The sequence below is a fragment of the Argentina silus genome (assembly GCF_951799395.1).
Source record: "Argentina silus genome assembly, chromosome: 22".
Taxonomy (NCBI): Eukaryota; Metazoa; Chordata; class Actinopteri; order Argentiniformes; family Argentinidae; genus Argentina; species Argentina silus.
The window spans coordinates 7,379,414-7,398,636 of record NC_139676.1 but is presented as its reverse complement, the minus strand read 5'-3'; the positions used below and the strand labels follow the sequence as shown (position 1 = coordinate 7,398,636).

The window sequence follows — 19,223 nt, the reverse complement described above, 5'->3', positions numbered from 1 at the left end:
GCGCATTACCAAATCCAACAGTTTGTGCCAACAACCGTCAAATCCTTTCACGACGTGACAATTCCAGGGGATAGACGACACACTTCGTGTGAAAATAATCTAATGGCAGACTATGACACATTATGGAGTGAAACTCAATCCAAGATAGGATTTTGTCGTCGCATATAGATCGGCATTTCAATTCAATGGTTTGGAGTGCCACATTGTAATTGGACACAAGATGTTGCACTTCGTTTATAGTTATTTTCGGTGAGTTTGACCAGTTTTCTTTGATTGTGTATCCGAATAACGAAAGTCCGGAAAGCGTTTATGAACTTATGAGTTCAGTTATCTGCATGGACAATGAAGACCACACGGAAATGCAGGGCTCTGCTCTCTGTCGGGATGAATCTTCTAGCCCTTTTCTTCTCAATAACGGCGTTTATCACAACTTACTGGTGTGTGGGCACACAGAGGGTCCCAAAGCCAATGTGCAGTAAACTCCGCACGCACAATTGCATCGACTACGGAGTGAACGAGACAGACACCAGCAAAGTCGTCTATAGTTGGGAAACGGGGGACGACAGATTTCTTTTCAGACAGTTCCACACAGGCATCTGGTTTTCATGTGCGGAAAATATCCATGATGAAGGTAAGAGTTTGCTTGTGTGTGTGTGTGTGTGTGTGTGTGTGTGTGTGTGTGTGTGTGTGTGTGTGTGTTTGCGTGCGTGCGTGCGTGTGTGTTATCAGCAATTGTAATTATTTAATGATTGAATAGATAAAGCACATTTCACTCTCTCTCTCTCTCTCACACACACACACACACACACACACACACACACACACACACACACACACACACACACAAACACACGCACACCTTAGTCCCTGAAATCAGTCACTTTAATTCCTTGATTGTGTCATTAGACAATCCATTCTGATGTCACCATACTTGCTACTTCTACTACGCAACAGCTTTGAAGTGGGAAATGAAAGACCGTGCATGCCCAAAAATGCAAGCACAGGGTCTTTTCTAAGTGATGAGGTTTTTAGGGTAATGCCACCAGTTAATATAGCTGGAAGAAGCCACTAGTCACGGAGGCATGACAGTCATGGTATGAGGTATTAGACAGCGAAGTGAGCAATTAATCTCAGCGTAGCAAACACAGCGGAGGAACAGCGGATGGGGAGATTGACGTTGTAGGGTGACCCTTTGGCTATGTCCCATTAGACCAGAGCTCCTATGCAGTTAAAAGGAAATGACACAGACAGGCTAAAGAGCTTGAGTCTAGATGAATGAGGCCAAAGTGGGGGGAAGTTCAACAGATGGTCACACAGCGGTCTAGCGTAATAGTGGTTGTCGGGGTAACGATAACAGGTGTGCAATGCTGATGTTGATTAGTCGCTTCCTGACTCAACATGGCGTGCTTCCCATCATCTCCCAAATATACAGTAGGACTAGGTAATTGAACAGACCTTACAAGTTAATTCTGCTGACTATGCTTGATAAGGGGGAGTCTTAAGGGACATTACAGTAAGAATTTTAAAAAGTAAGCAGACACACACACACAGATTATTGAAGAATGAATCCTGGGAACAGATTGTTTCATCATCAGCAGCCAATAGGCCTGCACAGGCTAGGCTGCATGGTGGGGAGAGAGACAGCTTGAGTTGATAAGGGATTACGCAACACGCCTTGATGAGTTTTTCCTCAAAACAGCTGTCGCCACCCTTTTTTCTACCTGATTAAGCGTTCGATTGATGACAAATCCAGCCGCAGAGGCCGCTACAGACAGATGACGGGAGGAATAAATAAGGTCTGGAGAGGGAGGAGATGAAAGGAGGAGAGGAGGAATGTCAGGGACGTTAGTAACGGCCTGTCGTGATGACATGACGAGAGGTCTCATAAGGTGTCATGTATTTTAATAAGGGGAGGCCATTGGTGAACCTGTATGAGTTCTTCTCAGAACTGGCGGAAGCAATTTGCGCTCCTCGCATTGAGGATTAGGCTACTGTAATACAGTTCGGAAACGAAGGAGGTTACACTTGGACTCAACCTGAAATGAAACCGGTGATTAAACTGATTAAAATGCCTAGCTTCAACACTGTCGTCTCTGAACGCTGGCCGCGTGCTGCTGGCTGCTGGCTGCCCTCCCCACCCAAGTAGAGCAGACAGACACTTTGAGTGAAATGTGGCCTATAGCGATGCCGTGCACACTAAGGTGTGAAGCTCGGGTCACGTTGACACTTTGTCTTTCCGTTCCAGGTGAGAAATGCAGAAGCTTTATTGATCTGGCCCCTGCTTCAGAGAGAGGTGAGTGATCGCTATAGGAGATAAGGTAAACAGACCTGTCAAGGTGCTGTTCATCACCTCCACGAGACCAACAGCACAGTAAAGCTGGACTTGACTTGACGTAGTAGTGTAGACCAGGGGAGGCTGGTGGATGTAGAAATCTGAGGACGGGCTCATTGTGATGCATGTAATGGAATGAGGAATGGTTTCTACCGTTCCATGCATTACAATGAGCCCGTCCTCCGATTTCTGCCTCCACCAGCCTGCCCTGATATATAGGCTCACACAGAAGAAGACTGCATGTACAGGGTTGCATGTGGAACATCACCCTTCTCATTGTAAGTAATTAAAACTCTGTGAAAATCCGCTCTGTAAAACAATGTGTCTTCTGTGCTTTTACAGTGTATCAACTGTAACTGACTCAAGTCTTGAGCTTGTTCATAGAGCTAAACTATCTTTAATTCCTGGACATAGATTAGGCGTCCTACTCCTTCTAGACCAGAAACTATCTTCAGTGGAAATCTCCATTGAAAGTGTCCAATTAGGCTTAATCTGTGTCCAGGAAATATATCTTTGGTATAATATTCACATGTGCATCGTGCCTGATGCCAACCTTGACATCTCAATGGCTGATTTATAGACTCCACCAACCTTGCTCTGTGGGAGGTGAAACTCATCCATATTTCAGACGCACTGAGACTTACGTTTATAAACAGCCTTGGCATCCTCACAGTTGTCAGGGACACAGGAAGTAGGGTTATGGCGGGCATACATAGACACGCCCCTTCCTTTGACGGAGAAGGTCATGATGTCGGGACAGTCCCTCCGAAGGTCCTCAAGTGATTGGTTACAAACTTGAAAACCTAATCATTTATGTGCACAACTTTTTGGTAGTAAACAATGTTATTGCTAAATTGATTAACTCTGCCCCCCGCCCCCCTGAAAGTTTGAAGTAAGGTAACAAAATGTAAACAAAACTTTGCTACGACTTTCCATTAGGAAACAATGGCAAGAGGAGCAGACACCTGCCTAAGGGTCAGGACTGTCCGTCCTCGTTGACAGCGTCTCGAGGGAAATACTGCTACCCGTGCCAGCAGTGTTCACTTCCTCCAATGAGGTGTCATGATGGATTAATAGCAAGAGAGAGAGAGAGAGAGGGAGAGAGAGAGGGAGAGAGAGAGAGAGAGAGGGGGAGAGAGGGGGAGAGAGAGAGAGAGAGAGGGAGAGAGAGAGAGAGAGAGAGAGACAGAGAGAGAGAGAGAGAGAGAGAGAGAGAGAGAGAGAGAGAGAGAGCCGAGATAGGAAGAACTGTCTGACCTGTCTGGTAGCTACATAGCGTAACGGTTGATGCAGTGCTCAAGAGGATGTTCTGAACTGTGTTGATGCTGTGTGATATATGTAGCTATGTTGATGTTGGATGTATGTTGGATGTATGTTGTATCGTGGATTATTGAATGTATGTGGATTATTGTTGCCTGCATCAGGGGAGGCTGGTGGAGGTAGACATCGGAGGACGGGCTCATTGTAATGCATGGAATGGAATAAAGAATGGTATCAAACACCTCCGATGTCTACCTCCACCAGCCTCCATCGGCACTTCACATATAATCGCCCCGTGGGGGATTAATAAAGTAATATGGAATTAATAGGAACACCTTAAAAGTCATTCCTGATTACTATGACGGTGTTAAATAAGGTATGTGAGAGGTGCACACCAGAGCACTTGCATGCATGTGATTACTGTATGGCCGTTAACTAGGGTTGGCTGGGCCTGTGGTGTGTTTGCAGGTGTGCTGTGGCTGTCTGTAGTCTCTGAGATGCTCTACATCGTGCTGCTGGTCGTCGGCTTCAGCCTCATGTGCTTAGAACTCTTCCACTCCAGCAACGTCATAGACGGACTCAAGCTCAACGCCTTCGCCGCCGTCTTCACGGTCCTGTCGGGTACAGTACACTCACTCACTCACTCTCACACTCTCCCTCTCACTCCCTCACTTTCTCTCTCTCTCTCTCTCTCTCTCTCTCTCACTGACTCTCCCTCTCACTCCCTCACTTTCTCTCTCTCTCTCTCTCTCTCTCCCTCACTCACTCACTCTCACTCACTAAACCAATCAATCTTCATTGACCCAGGGTGCCTTGGTCAAGTCAACTCTTGGCAAACAACTGACGTGTGTTTGATACCATTCCTTATTCCATTCCATGCATTGCAATGAGCCCGTCATCCGATTTCAATGAGCCTGTCCTCAGATTTGAATCATACTGGACTGTTCGTAATCATACTGGACTGTTCTTACTGTATATAATGTTTCAGATGTCTGTTTTATTTTTATTCTATTATTCTATTGTCACTTTATTTTGTTGTTGTTGTTTGTGATGTAAGCTGCTGTAACGCCTTAATTTCCCCTCAGGGATCAATAAAGTACCTATCTATCTATCTATCTATCTATCTATCTATCTATCTATCTATCTATCTATTTCTGCCTCCCCTGCTGTACAGCATGACAGAGTTGTTTACACTAAAATTCATTTACTTGGATGATGGTGACATGATTAAAAGAGTTATTGGGTGGAGGCATTAGCTTGGTAAATCTTGTTCAATAAACCCCCAGGACCTTTTCAGAGTGTAGAAACATAAGCTACAGTATTTGAGAGGGATTTAAAAAGACACGCTCACATGGGGTCACTGCAGTTCAGTGATGTGTGTGTTTGTGTGTCTGTGTGTGTGTCTGCGTACTTTCACATACATTGAAATGCCTGTGCGTGCGTGTGTGCGTGCGTGCGTGCGTGCGTGCGTGCGTGCGTGCGTGCGTGTCTGTATTTTGTCAGGTCTCCTTGGAATGGTGGCCCACATGATGTACACACAGGTCTTCCAGGCGACCGTCAGCCTGGGCCCCGCAGATTGGAGGCCCTACAACTGGGACTACGGATGGTCCTTCTGGTAGGCCTTACCCCACCACCACCGTGTCTAATGAAAGCCACCTAAAGCTCTCATGTTACAGCAGGATTTGGCTTTGGTGTCCAAAGCCCCAAAATGGATGCGATTGAAATTACATAAGAGGATCAACTGTCCCCTACACATATGTATGCAGTTTAAAATTAATTTTAGAAGCTACACAACTTGACCCTTATGGCAGAATACTTGACAGGAAAGATGGCTAATGAATACAGTAGCTAGTGTACTGTGAGATCACATACAGTACGACACTTGCATAGGACGAACTAAACAGATTGTCGATAATCTGAAGTCATAATATTCATAATAGTAATGTCAAACCCTAAATGGGAAGGTGTCCACAGTGTTTCACATATTTGTGCTGGACTCTGGTAGTGATGAGGTGAGTTCTCCTCCTTACAATGTAAACTCTTTGGGTGTCTAGAAAGGCACTATATAAATGCAATCAATTATTATTATTATTATTATTATTATTATTATTATATGTATCATAAGTCTTTACTCGTTGTCCCACAGAGTAACCACATGCAGGAATTGATTTAACTCACTAACTGCCAGAGAATTCCAGAACACTCACCACCTAGAGAAGAAGTGTTTTATGTGGTCTTTACCTAGCAACAATACTTTGGCTACAAAATGAAGCGTCATCATTTATGCATTTTTGGTGAATGAAGTCACCCTTGGCACTCTAGAATGTTGGCAATTTGGGTGACTTTATTCACCCTCTGCACTACATGATTAAACAGACTTCTTCTTTCTGTCAATCTGATCTCCTCCTCTCCTTTAGCATGGCCTGGGGGTCCTTCACCTGCTGCATGGGCGCATCGGTGACCACCCTCAACTCATACACCAAGACTGTCATCGAGTTCAGACACAAACGCAAGACCTTCGAGCAGAGCATCCGCCAGGAGCAGGCGCGCGAAGCCTTCGGCTACTTCCGGGAACGCTCTCTCCACTCCATCTCCAAATGTGTGGAGGCCTACACTCAGACTCCGAATAGCGGAATAAAAACACCCATTCCCGCCTCCTCCCTAGACCTGAGCGAGTTTGCGGAATCCCTCGGGGAAGAGCAGTGCTGAGGTAACTCTCTCAATGTAGGGGAACTGAATTAAATCTGTTCTGCCCAATTGTGGTCCATCTGTGGTTGGCGTGATGTCTTTGGGGGGTTCTATCCCAACTTGGCACCATCTGATTCAATGCACCACTGCCTTGATTGAACCTGGGCTGGAGATCTATCTACTCTCTTCTGTGTTTTGGCATTGGGAGTCATGAAGTCAACTCCCACGGGGCTGAGATTGAGAAGCCTTGCACGTGATAGTACTGGCAGGTGGGGCCAATCTAGGGAAGTTGTTGCAAAGAAAGGGACACAACTTCTTACACAAGTTGTCACAAATTGTCTTTTTCTCATACAGTATTTGTTTTTTTTGGGGGGGGTTTTCCTGGAGCCAAACTATTTATCAAGATTCACATGGGCATGCCCTATAGTTTACCTGTGCAACCTAGAAGTGGATTTTACAGTCAGAGTCTTTTTGCACGCTTATACTAAATTAATACTTTTGCCTTACTAAATTTGAAATGATTCAGTGTATTTTATCTGTGTAAAGATGGGGTGACAATAGGCATTTAGTAAGTATTTACGGACTGCAAAATATAGCAGGATTTACTGTGCCTACTGCCTATAATCATATTTGTATGAATATGCAAAGAAAGTAGACTGTTTTTATCTGTGGCATCTCCATGAAAGCATGTGCTTCCCTGTTAAAATGACATGTTGTTATGCATAAGTGATAGGCTACTTTATATTTACCACACAGTGACACTGGCAACAGAGCAGTTCCACGACTACAGTGACCAACTGACACGATACATGTACAATTGAATAGAAACATCCTGCTGTATTCATTGCGTTGCAATGAAATATAATAACCCACAAATATTGTCTTCCATGGCAGTTTTTGATGGTTTTCACCACCTAGAGAAGAAAACAAACTGTCCCATGGTCACTGTACCAGTTTTATGACTGCCACATTTTCTTTTTTGCTGTAAATTATCTTTAATGTTGTACATTTGTTTTTGCCTCTGAGAACAATAAATTGCTTAAGTATCAAAGCAGACCTTTCTCCACATATTATTTTAGGTGTAGGCTTGCTATAAGCCTTGCTATTTTACAATGTTTGAGCAGAATGTGCACCAGAAGACACTAAAGGCATTGCAAAAAGTCTGAATTATGGCAGATGAAGATGCCATACTGTATGCTATACTTAGTAGTATGTGTTTATGCATTGTTAGTATGATGTAAAAGTTATCTGTACCTGTATTCTCTCACAGGATGTGTGTTGGATAGGCTAGCATCTATCGTGATGTGCTTCTGGTGTAAATGTAGTGGCCTAAATTAGTTTCCAACTTGAATGTTACAAATCAGCTATACTCTCATGTATGTTAAAAGTTTAACTATTTTAACACTCTCAAATTGTTCTATTTTAACAACTGGAGCAGGCCTCTGCCGCTCTGGAGTAGGCCATTAAATATATAACTGCAGGGCGGCAGAGCACAGAGAGCGAAGTCTATGGGCACCGAACGGTGATGCTGATGAGAGAGCAGCAGCCAGGTGTCGTAATAAATTAATGTGAAGTTAATGAGGGTTTAATGCGAAAAGCCTATCTCACAGATGTCTACTGTGGCTACGAGAGAATACATCTCGCATTCTTTCAGTGCCGCACTGCATATGGAACACTCTGGCTCGAGCAAAGTGGTTCTACGTACATTCGATCGGGTCTCGCATCAGTACCTCTTCCAGGTACTGCGAAAAATGGGATTTCCAGGGAGGTTTCTAGCCTGGGTGATTCAAGATTCAAGATTCAAGATGGTTTTATTGTCATATGCACAACAGTTACAGAGCAATCGCTGGCAATGAAATTCTTAAGTCTTGGGCTCCTCCAACAGTGCAATAAGAAGTGTAAATAATAAAAATAAAGAAACAACAACAATAACAATATTTACCTAAATACAAAACTAAATAAATGTAAATGTAAAATGTAAAAAGTGAAATGTAAACCGACGTTTTTATCCAGATGTCGACTGGTATAAAGTGGCATTTTATAGTGGCATGTTATAAAGTGGCATAGTTTAAAGTGTCATTGTGGTGAGCTAGTAGCTCAGGAGTTACTAGCAGTCTTATTGCCTGTGGGATGAAACTGTCCCTGAGTCTGGTGGTGCGAGACCGGATGCTGCGGTAGCGTCTGCCAGACGGGAGCAGCCGAAACAGTTTGTTGCTGGGGTGATGAGGGTCTTTAATAATCCGGTTAGTCTTCTTCCTGCAGCGCTGAGTGTAGAGGTCCTCCATGGATGGCAGCTCCGTCCTGGTAATGTGCTGGGCAGCTTTCACCACCCTCTGTAATGTCTTACGGTTGAGGGCGGAGCAACTGCCGTACCAGGCGGTGATGCAGCCAGTCAGGATACTCTCTATGGTGCACCTGTAGAAGTTGCAGAGTATCCTGGAGTCCATGTTGAACCTCCGCAGCCTGCGGAGGAAGAAGAGCCGCTGTCTTGCCGTCTTTGTGATGGCGTCGGTGTGGTGAGTCCAGGTCAGGTCCTCGCAGATGTGGACCCCGAGGAACTTGAATCTGCTGACTCTCTCTACTGCCGTCCCGTTGATGGTGATAGGGGCGTGCCCGGCTCCCTGCCGGGCACGCCCGGTGGGAATGCTGTGCGGGGACATTACCAGCAGAATCCTTGTTAATGGGCAACTGACCAAAGCGGTGGCAATACACTGCGGTGTTAGTCAGGGGTGTCCTCTATCCCCCCTCCTCTGCGTAGCCTGCATTGAGCCACTGGTGCAGATCTTGAGAAGGGACCGACACATCTGTGGGGTGGACATTCCAGGGAGTGGGGGACTGACCGCCAAGTGCGTTTTATACATGAACGTTTTATGCACTGACCTTTTATCCTCTAACAGAGCACTCGACCAGACTGACTGACTAGTACGGACGGGCCTCTGGGGCAAAACTGAACAGAGCCAAGACCCAAGCCCAATTTTACGGACCATGGACAGTGATTGACACGACCAGACTCCCCCTGACAGTGATGCAGACTGACATTCAAATATTCTGGGTTTGACGGGGGGTGGGGGGGGGGGGGCAGGACGTACTAGGGAAAGGTAGACAGCAACTGGGTTACTGGGGACTGAGATGACTGACTATTGAAGGCAAGGTTTTAATCATTAAATCTGTGATTTTACCTGTGCTTTTACTGATCAGTTCTGTTTTTATCCCACCACGAGCCTCTCTTTTAGCCCTGGATCGAGCCATATTTTATTTCCTGCGGGGGTTCAAGTGGGAGAGACTGAGAAGAGATGTTGTGAAGAGAGCCCCGGTGAATGGAGAGAAAGGACTCCCAGACCTCCATCTGTTTTTAGGCAGCCGATACACAACACTGCACATAACATACGCCTTAGCCCCTTATCTTGGTTGTCCACTTGGGGGAGCCATTTACCACACACATTATGGCTTCCCATAACTTTTACCTTCAAAGCAGACAGTGATGTTACAACAGAGAGTCTGTACTTATTGCGAATTGTTGACAAAACTTTTTATCATCATAATCAAATTTGCTGATACATTTATAGTATATAATAGTATACAGATATTATTTAATCTCTGTCTTGTATACTGGTGTCTTCCTCAACATTTTTTCTTGCAGGGCCATCTGCAATCATTTTGTAGCAGTCTCTGTGCAGGAGTGTAGCCTAATGCAGTAGGAATATAGTCTTACGAATTTGGGAATAATATTCTGACAAATCAGCAAAGCTGTTTACGGTTTTGATCCTGTTGTATGGGATGTATTCTAAGACACTGCCATAATGTAATTGTGGTTCTTACGTTTTATGACAATAGGAAATAATTGATTCGATTGATCATATTCAGACATTAAACTTACAATGTGTATAAAGAGCACACCTTGAAGTATTCTAGACATTCTATACCATTCACAAATCCATTGGAAGCATTGGAGCAGGCTGTTGGTCAAAATTCCCCAAATTTAGGGTGCTCCAGCAATGGGTTTGATGTATGAATCAAACAGGATTAACTTACAGATGAAAAATATCAATTCTGGGGTGGCATTCTGCATTCATTTAACTCAATAGTAATGGTCTGTCAAGCTGCTGGGACTAATGTTCCTTTATCTGCAGCTCCAGAGCCCACTGTAATAGAATCAGGGAGTTAAACGTATCAGACCTGCTAAACCCAAGTCCTCTTCGCCTTCTAATGCTATTTGGATTTAGCTCTTGTCATATTCACAAATGGAAACTAAAGGTAACTTACCTATTCTCCCATAATGCAATGTCTCCTGAATCTGTGACCCATGATAACGTCTGACAAGAGATGTGTTCCATATTAGGTATTGGTAAGAAATGTGCAAAATGTTTACAAAGCCTTTAAGAGCACAGTATGCCATCATAACATGCAGTACAGTAAATTCATAAATCTTGCTTAATTAATAAACTGAGGTATTCAAGAATGAACAATACTATACTGCACCATATAGGACCCACTTCTCTACCCTGGTACCTATGTCATTATTCCACTAGTGAGATACCCTGTCACTACTAAAGCCACCAATCAATCACTCCTAAAGACCTCTTCACCCCCACTACCCCCCTGTACTAACCCTAACCCTAACCCTAGAGACCTCTTCACCCCCACTACCCCCCTGTACTAACCCTAACCCTAGAGACCTCTTCACCCCCACTACCCCCCTGTACTAACCCTAACCCTAGAGACCTCTTCACTCCCACTACCCCCCTGTACTAACCCTAACCCTGTACTAATGTCTCAGTCATGCAAGTTTATTTTGCTCAAATCAAATCATGCTCATCAAAATGAACTCATCATTGTCAGGTTTATAGATTATAAAAGATTGAGTGACAGCATGTAATCAACCATGTGTAGTGCCAGCGATGGCGCGTTAAGTTAGATTTCATTCTAATTGGGAGTTAATCCTAAATGAGCTAAGCAACGCTGGGTAATTCAAACTGTCTTATTGAATTCTCTCTCTATCTGTGTACACTGTATGTGTCTCTCCCCTGTATCTTTCTCCCCTCCCGCTGTCTCCCCACCCTCTGTCTCTCTCTCTCTATCTGTGTACATTGTATGTGTCTCTCTCTCTCTCCCTCTGCCTCTCTCTCCCACCCCCACTTGTTCTTTTCTCTCTAATTTTCTCCCCTGCTATTGACCTCGCTCCTCTGCTGACTTCTGTACTCTGTGCCTCAGAAACCTTGGTTGGAGATCTTTGGGCGTCAGAAACTCATGTATTTTTCATCAAGTCTATTGTACGAAATGCCGACCGTCCCTGAAAGACCGTCCCTGAAAGTATTTTCTGCGATAAATGAATGTTTCATATTTCAGAATATTTCTGTATTTCAAATTCAAGACCTGCAGTATCTAACGACTGCATTATGTCCATGGATCAAGATTGTACCTGTATACTCCATGACACTGTCTTGTACACCTGAACTGTGCACCTCACCATTTAATGGCTTTCTCACCACAAACCTAGTGATGTAATAATTGCCCTTATTATAGGAGGTTACAAAGTCTTTCCAAAGGAATCCAGCTGAGAGATGCTTATGGACTATCATCAAAACAAACACACACACACACACACACACACACACACACACACACACACACACACAGACACACACACCTCTTGATAGTAAAGGCACCCATAATCATTTCCTCATTTCCAACACAGAGGTGAGATTGACCATGACAGTATAAACATATTACAACTCCATTCATGGGAGGAATTGAATGGGGAACAAGTGGGTTTTTATTAAAAAGCCCTAACAGTAACACAAGAGGATTTAGAAGACAGAATGGCACAGCAGGGCCTTGTTCAGGTTGCCCTCAAGCAGTGCCTGACTGAAAGTTTCTATCAGGCTGCATTGTGGCCTAATAACCACTTTCTCTGTATTAGATTAATTCTGCCGACAGAGAATGAAACCGGGGCGTAACGCAGCAGCCGAGGGGGAAATTGAACATGAGCTGACATTAATCCAATGGAATAATGAATATAAATAAATAAATGGTGTGGTTCTTTCAGGGTCAGATGTTGAATGTGATTTTTTCCACTTGTTCAGTTTCAGTTGGGGGTGTCAAATGGACTGGTAAGAGATCAAAGTGATATGTACTTGATAATACATTCAGAACATTGTATTCTTGGAATACTGGAGATGTGATCATTAGGGCATATCAAACAGAATGTCAATTAACATTCATGCTCAGCAGCGCCACCCCTTGGTCAATGCAGGAGCAAAGAGGAGCTCCGTAATGCTCTGGGTTTCCCAAACACAGGCTTACCAAATATATAGAAGATGGTTTTACTGCATTTTGAAATATAGAATAGCGTGTAGAGCAATGAATGAAGACTTATTTCTTAATTTAATCAGCACCATGTACTTACCACTGCTGCTCTCAGCTGCCTCTCTGCTGCATTCTGCAGCTTCTATCAGCTATCAAGTTTATGGAAAATGACCAGCCAGACACACTAGATCGCTAGCAAGATCAGTATTCTCTTTTAAATCTCCTCTTAAAACTCATGTTTATAGACAGCCTTTAACTGATACTGATGCTACTATTCTTTTTAAAGTGTTGTGTTTTATTGTTTTTCCACTTGTATTGTTTTTTAAAGGTGCTTATATTATATTATATATTATATTAATTGATTTTAATTTTAATTATTATTATTTTTGGAATTATTATTATTATTATTATTATTATTATTATTATTATTAGCTATCTATCTAAGCCTACTATGAAAGAAAAACATAAACAAGAGAGTTTACAGACAATGTCTTTATTTTTTTAAGCTCAATTTGAAGAGTCCCCAGTAGGGGAAACAACAGCCCTGGTGGAGCTCTTCATCGTCGCCCTTCTTGGAGGAGAGGCGACGCTTGAGCCTTGCCCACAGTGAAAGCTTTGCGGGTTTGGAAGCAGCAGGTGCTGCCTCCTCCACCACAGGAGCCGTCAGCTCAGGCACACTTTCAGTCACACTTAGCTCAGGAGAATGAGCCACAGGCAGCACACTACCATATTCACACTCAGGGAATACGGAAAAAGGCCAGGTCTTGTCGACCTCGGACAGCGGGGGTGGGGTGATCACCTGTAAACGCGTCATAGTAGCAGTTCAGGAACGGGTATGAATGTCAAGTCAATTTCAGCCCTATTTATAGTGTCAAATGTCATGGGTCGTGACGTCACCGTGGCCTGTGTGTGACGTCATATTGCCATTTATACAAAACTGTGGTAGTTATTTTATTTCGTACAGACCTGGCATCTGAGCTTACTATTATTATTGCTAACTTACCTAGTACTCACCTGTGGAGTCCAGTAGGGGGCGCTGCTTCATTGTGTTAGTACTAGTACTCACGCTCTAGCCGTTGATGTGGTTTAAGAACAAGACAATAAAGTTACCATTGAAAAATATAGTGTGGTCCAGAATCATCATTCAAGATATTACATATTCATGGCGACGAGGGTAAAACAAAGATGAGGATGACAAGTTAGATGCAACGAAGGGCGAAAATCGTTCAGCTACGTGTGCTAGGAAGCTCGTCGACCGGTAGGTTTTCAAACGGGGAGAGAGGAATAAAGCAGAGAGTAATGGCACGCTGTCAGCTTTTGATGCTAAGAATCAGACGTAGGAAGAATCCTGTGAGATTCTAGACCAGTTTTTTTAGGCCAATGCAATCGACGACGGAGATAGGCAGAGAGCTATTCTCATTAGCATCGCGGCACAGACTGATGCTTAACCTCCTGATGATGATGATCATGATGATGATGATCATGGTGATAGCCCCCCCCCCTATCAGTAACCAAATGCATCTTCTTCTTCTATAGGTTAATCTATAGGTGTAATGGCTTTCAGGGGCATGACGCCATCTACTGGTGCCAATTAACGACTGACTTGAGACATTGGAGCTGGGTTCCAAGCGACGCTCCAGAACCGCAGGTGGCAGTGATTCAGCAACATTGGATTTACACCCAGTCGAAACACCGGAGTTGAAGAAAGTTGACTACATACGGTGCTCCCCATATCCTCACAGTTCATTGAGTGAGTGCGCCCTCTAGTGTTATAATCATAGAAATATGTATGTGGTTGTAATGTCATGACTGGTGGCAGCTCCTCCTCCTCTGCTATGATTCTCCGTCACAGGTGGCGCACCGATTTCACTCAGCAGTCACTCAGTTGAGACCATAGCAATACGCTTAGTAGATCGGACATGGTACCTCCACCATGGAACGTTGATTTGAAAGGACTACTACTCATTATATTTCTATGGTTCAGAGCAAGACACATCTGACGTTTGTATTTATATTTTACGCAGGCACTCTCTCGTACAATTTCTGCCGCGCCGGCTGAAGGATGGTGTTTCTATGGTCTTAATTTCGTGCATTTAGGATACACATTATGTGAATTCGCAGATGTGTTTTCATGTAAGTAACCCGAATCGAATATCATAGGCACATTGAACAAGACCAGATGTATATAATCATAGGAAAGCTTCATATTTTGAGAAAGGACATTTCAGAAAGATCCCTTCAATTGTAGGCTATATATCGACCTTCACCGTGTACAATTTGGTATATTCTATCGAAATCTCGTGTATGTCGTGTATGTCGGAGCCATGAGAAAAGCATTGATAAAGCATGTCAAAGGATTTCCGTGGGTTACCAATGTCACCCTCTACGGTTGCCTGTTCGCCAGTGGGGACCTCGTTCACCAGTGGTTTTCGCATAAGGAAGAAGTGGACTGGAGGCACACAAGGAATGTTGCCGTGGTCGCTTTCAGTTTCCATGGTAACTTTAGCTTCTTCTGGATGCGGTTTTTGGAGCGGAGATTTCCCGGGAATTCTGCCGGGATGGTGGTGCGTAAACTATTCCTGGACCAGACGACCGCTGCACCTTTGGCCACCAGCGTATTCTACACAGGTCAGAACCAGGAGGACACTAGTAGCCTAAAACAGAACCTCTGAATTTCTTCTTAACTTGACTGTTAATTGTTAACTTTCCAACGATTGTGTGTTTATCTGTCTGTCAATTTGTGACCATTTTGGACCTTACGCTCAAGACGGCTTATCTATTCTTGCTGTTTCTGTCTGTGTTAGCTAAGGGAAGTCACGTGAAAGACATAGCATAACAGAACAGATGTGAGCTCGTCTACCAGGGCAATAAAAACAAGATAAAGGCAGTGGTAGATTACATAATGTATGTTCACCGTAAATCTGCTTAAATCGGCTTCAGTCAAAACAAGTGTAACCTTCCAAGTCTATTGCAGATTTTTGAAATAACAGACTATATATTTTTTCCAGGAGTTAGTTTATTAGAGGGCAAAGAGGATATCCTAGAAGACTGGAGGGACAAATTCCTGAATACATATAAGGTGAGTCTGTACAAGTCCGGCCACTTCAAGCACACCTCACCATAGAACATAGCATGCTCCCTGCAGGGCTGAGACTCTCAGAGTCTAGATAGAATGAGTAGAACAGACAGATCTGAACAGTAGATCAGACCATGGCAATTTGGGTAGTACACCCAAAGATGGCTCTCATGGAATGTTGATTTGAATGGGCATGTCCATTCTACTCCTTCTATTTCTATGGATGAGACTACTGCCTCCCTCCCTCTACACATCCTTGGGCTCCCATCATGCCCCCTCACATACTCACCAGTAACGCAGAGGGAGCGTAAACCCACATATACTCACTTTATCCACCTTTTTAACACCTTTTCATTCCATGGAGTTCAGGGTTTACCCACCTGTTTTCACCACTACAATCAAAGTTGCGCTGAAACATTTGGGGGGCATTTTCTGCCCCAGTACCTGTGATTTCAGGGCCATTATTGAACATCCCAAGGGCATTATTGCCCTTTGCCCCCATGTATTTCCGACACTGTCCTTGATACTCACATGGTGTATGTATGTCACAAGTAAAGCCTTTGATAACGTGTATCATTTGTAAGAGGCCATATCTGTTTAAATGTAGTCCATTTGCTGTTATGACTTTGTGCAGTGAAGAGAACTGTCTCAGATCTAGTCTGGGGTAGATAGGGTCTCGTCATATTCTCTGTCATTGTGTTCAGCACTGTTGGCAGACTGCTATTACAAGCAACCTGTGGCTGTTTGCTCAAAGTTGAAAAAACACTCAAGTTACAACTATGCCCTCCCATGATAAAATCACTTACCAACAAAATGTTTTGATTCAATATTGTCAATTGTATGTGTTTTTTTCTTCTTCTCCAGACTGGGCTGATGTTCTGGCCCTTCATGCAGGTACGTTACCATCTTTGCCTTATCAGACTGTAGGCCGATGCACTATGAAAGTACATAGATCATACACTGAAGAGAATGTCAACATAACTGGAGACACTTGTCACTTTTGGAGACAGGCCAGACTGGAAGTGACAAGTGTCTACAGTTATGTCTACATTCTGCAGTATGGGGTATGGACTTTCATAGCATCCTGACTTAAGCTTTTGACAACACACAACACAACACACACACACACACACACACACAACACACAATCCACCCAGTCATGCAAGGCTGAATGAATGTCAATTATTATTATTTTATTTATTATTTATTATTTTTACGGTGTAATGATAAATTCTGCTTAATTTCAACTTCTGTGTAATATCCAAACTGTTCTTTCTTTTTGTCTGTCTGTCTCTATGTCTGTCTCTATGTCTGTCTGTCTCTATGTCTGTCTTTCTTTCTTTCTTTTGTCATTCTTAGTTTCTGAACTTTGCCCTGGTGCCTCTGTACGTGCGTACCACCTTCACCGGGTGCTGTGCGTTCGTCTGGGCCACCTTCCTGTGCTTCTCACGCCAGAGCGGGGACGGCACCGCCACCGCAGCCCTCGCATGGCTGTTCACCCCAAAAGAACAGCAGTCAGAGCCCAAAGAAGAGCAGCGGGCCTCTAAAGGTGAAGAGGATACGCCCAGCCTTACAGAGGAGAGAACCAGACCCAAAGAGGAGACACAGACAGCCAATGTCAAGCAGGACAGACAAGTAGAAGCTGACCAGTAGGATGGCTTGAATAAAGACGCAGTACACCCACCCGTGAGGAGCATGCACAGACAAGTACTGTCTCAAAATGAACCTCTCCGGAGACTCAGTTTCTTGAGAAACCTCAGATGAAGATTGCATTTGTTGGTTTGAACTGTGTTTTACAATGGCATCTGTTTAGGAATTGTATCTATCACAATGGCCATGTCCTTGTCTTGAAACGTATCAGTTCCACTTTGCAATACTGGAGCTGGGTTCCAAGACAGACAGGGTGTAGGCTTTGATACTGTTAGTAGAGTAGTAGATAGTAGATAGTAGATATAAGTCTTCTATGCACACAATATACTCTTGGTTTTACAATGATCATTAAATCATATTGGTGTGGGATCAAATCATATTGACACACTATTGCTGTTATTTGTTTGTTTGCGATATTTACTCTCTCCTGTCAAACATTTTATATTTGTCAAAATGCTAATCTATTGAACAAAGCTGCCAGGCCTAGTAATGGATAGGCTGTGTTGAATGTTGATTGGGTAGAATTTGTTAATGCCCAATGCATCCTAATGATTATTTAAGTACTGTTAATTGATGGTGTGTATATATATATATATATATATATATATATAGTGTAATGTTTATATTATTATAATAATGATAATGATTATATCTAGGTACTGTGTCTTTTTATCCAATCTTGTTTGGGAACAGTCAAACAACATATCTGTCTTTATATGATTGTAATAGATTGTATTACGCCTTTAGTGTCACTAAAATATTCTAATGTACTGTTGCACAGAAATTCCACTGGTCAGACTAACTCTGGCCTGGAATGAAGTCTATTGATTGTTGCCTAATTATGAAAACAATAATAAAGCCATGTGACTGTGCAACTGTTGTCTCATTCATCTTGTTTACTGGCCTATGTCATACACACTCATAGGTTCCAGGTCTCTCCAGGTACATGACTCTGGACTGAAAGGGCTCTGACACTACAAACACCATTCTTTATTTTTCTCTGTAAGAAATAATCAGTATTTTGTAATAATAATAATAATTGTAATAATTTGTAACGCACTGTGTTTATGTCTTTTTGTGGAAAAGGAAACAATACAATTTTAATTAAGATATCAATTAAGTTTATGGTTGGGATAGAGATGTGCCATGCATCAGAATGACTAATTAACTAAATTCATTATTAATTATACAAAACGTTTAATCAATGATTCATTCCAATCCTAATTCCAAACTTCAGATGTCCACAGGTTAACCTTGTGCATCAGAGGTAGCAGTTCTACACCTCAGACCTCAGTTAACATTCTACACCTCAGAGCCATATGGAGCAGACCTCCAACAGGGAACCACCTGCCCAGGCTATTCCCAGCAACAGCCTCAACACAGAGAGGCATCAGAAATTCCTATGTTCAATAACACACGCTATTTTAAGAGAGAGTTAGTGAAACATCTTTCATCAGTTAGTGAAATATCTGTGCGCAAATGATCTGTAAATGATTAGTTCTTATATTTAGGCATATTTCATTTCTATGACTATCGTGTCGGGCAAGAAAGAAAGACATTGATGATTTGTTATTGTCATATATAATCAACGAATAAGGTAGGAAAATGCCAGAATGCCAGATTTGTAGGCTACTTTCATTATGTCTCCATGCAACCTGGGTGTCGTCTTCTCTCCTTCAGACCGCACTGCGCATGTCCCCTGCATCCCTCTACGTACCGCACGTCAAGGCATTCGGAAGCTTGAATAAAGATGCTCAGCGTCTCAGGTCGGTGGAGCCTTCGAATCGGGCGAAACTGATTAAAACCTGAAAAATATCTGAACATAAACATAAAAAAAACCCGAAAAAAAAAACATATCCGCAGCCTCTTCACGTCATAGTTGTTTAATCTATCGATGCCAGCTATGGAACT

The 19,223-nt window shown here is 43.1% G+C and overlaps 3 protein-coding genes across 3 annotated transcripts in view; all 3 read left to right on the top strand.

Annotated features, from left to right (window-relative positions):
- Nucleotides 1-342: 342 nt before the first annotated feature.
- On the top strand, nucleotides 343-6,301 carry LOC310821520 (germ cell-specific gene 1-like protein; the record flags this gene model as incomplete). The annotated part of the gene is made up of 5 exons (XM_083693606.1): nucleotides 343-631; nucleotides 2,246-2,293; nucleotides 4,061-4,213; nucleotides 5,096-5,207; nucleotides 6,010-6,301. 5 exons carry the CDS (start codon nucleotides 343-345, stop codon nucleotides 6,299-6,301), a joined length of 894 nt encoding a protein of 297 aa, XP_083549732.1.
- Nucleotides 6,302-14,518: 8,217 nt separating this feature from the next.
- On the top strand, nucleotides 14,519-18,060 carry LOC310821665 (mpv17-like protein). Its single transcript, XM_083693798.1, has 4 exons — nucleotides 14,519-15,214; nucleotides 15,595-15,665; nucleotides 16,527-16,556; nucleotides 17,022-18,060. The coding sequence occupies exons 1-4, from the start codon at nucleotides 14,911-14,913 to the stop codon at nucleotides 17,313-17,315; spliced, it is 699 nt and encodes a 232-aa protein (XP_083549924.1). The 5' UTR covers nucleotides 14,519-14,910; the 3' UTR covers nucleotides 17,316-18,060.
- A 1,155-nt stretch (nucleotides 18,061-19,215) lies between these two features.
- bmerb1 (bMERB domain containing 1) overlaps nucleotides 19,216-19,223 on the top strand; it is a gene marked incomplete at both ends in the record, with an annotated part of 11,129 nt that continues 11,121 nt past the window's right edge. The window contains one exon of the mRNA XM_083694229.1: nucleotides 19,216-19,223. This exon is cut by the window's right edge and continues 80 nt beyond it. Within this exon, the coding sequence (XP_083550355.1) occupies nucleotides 19,216-19,223 (8 nt within the window).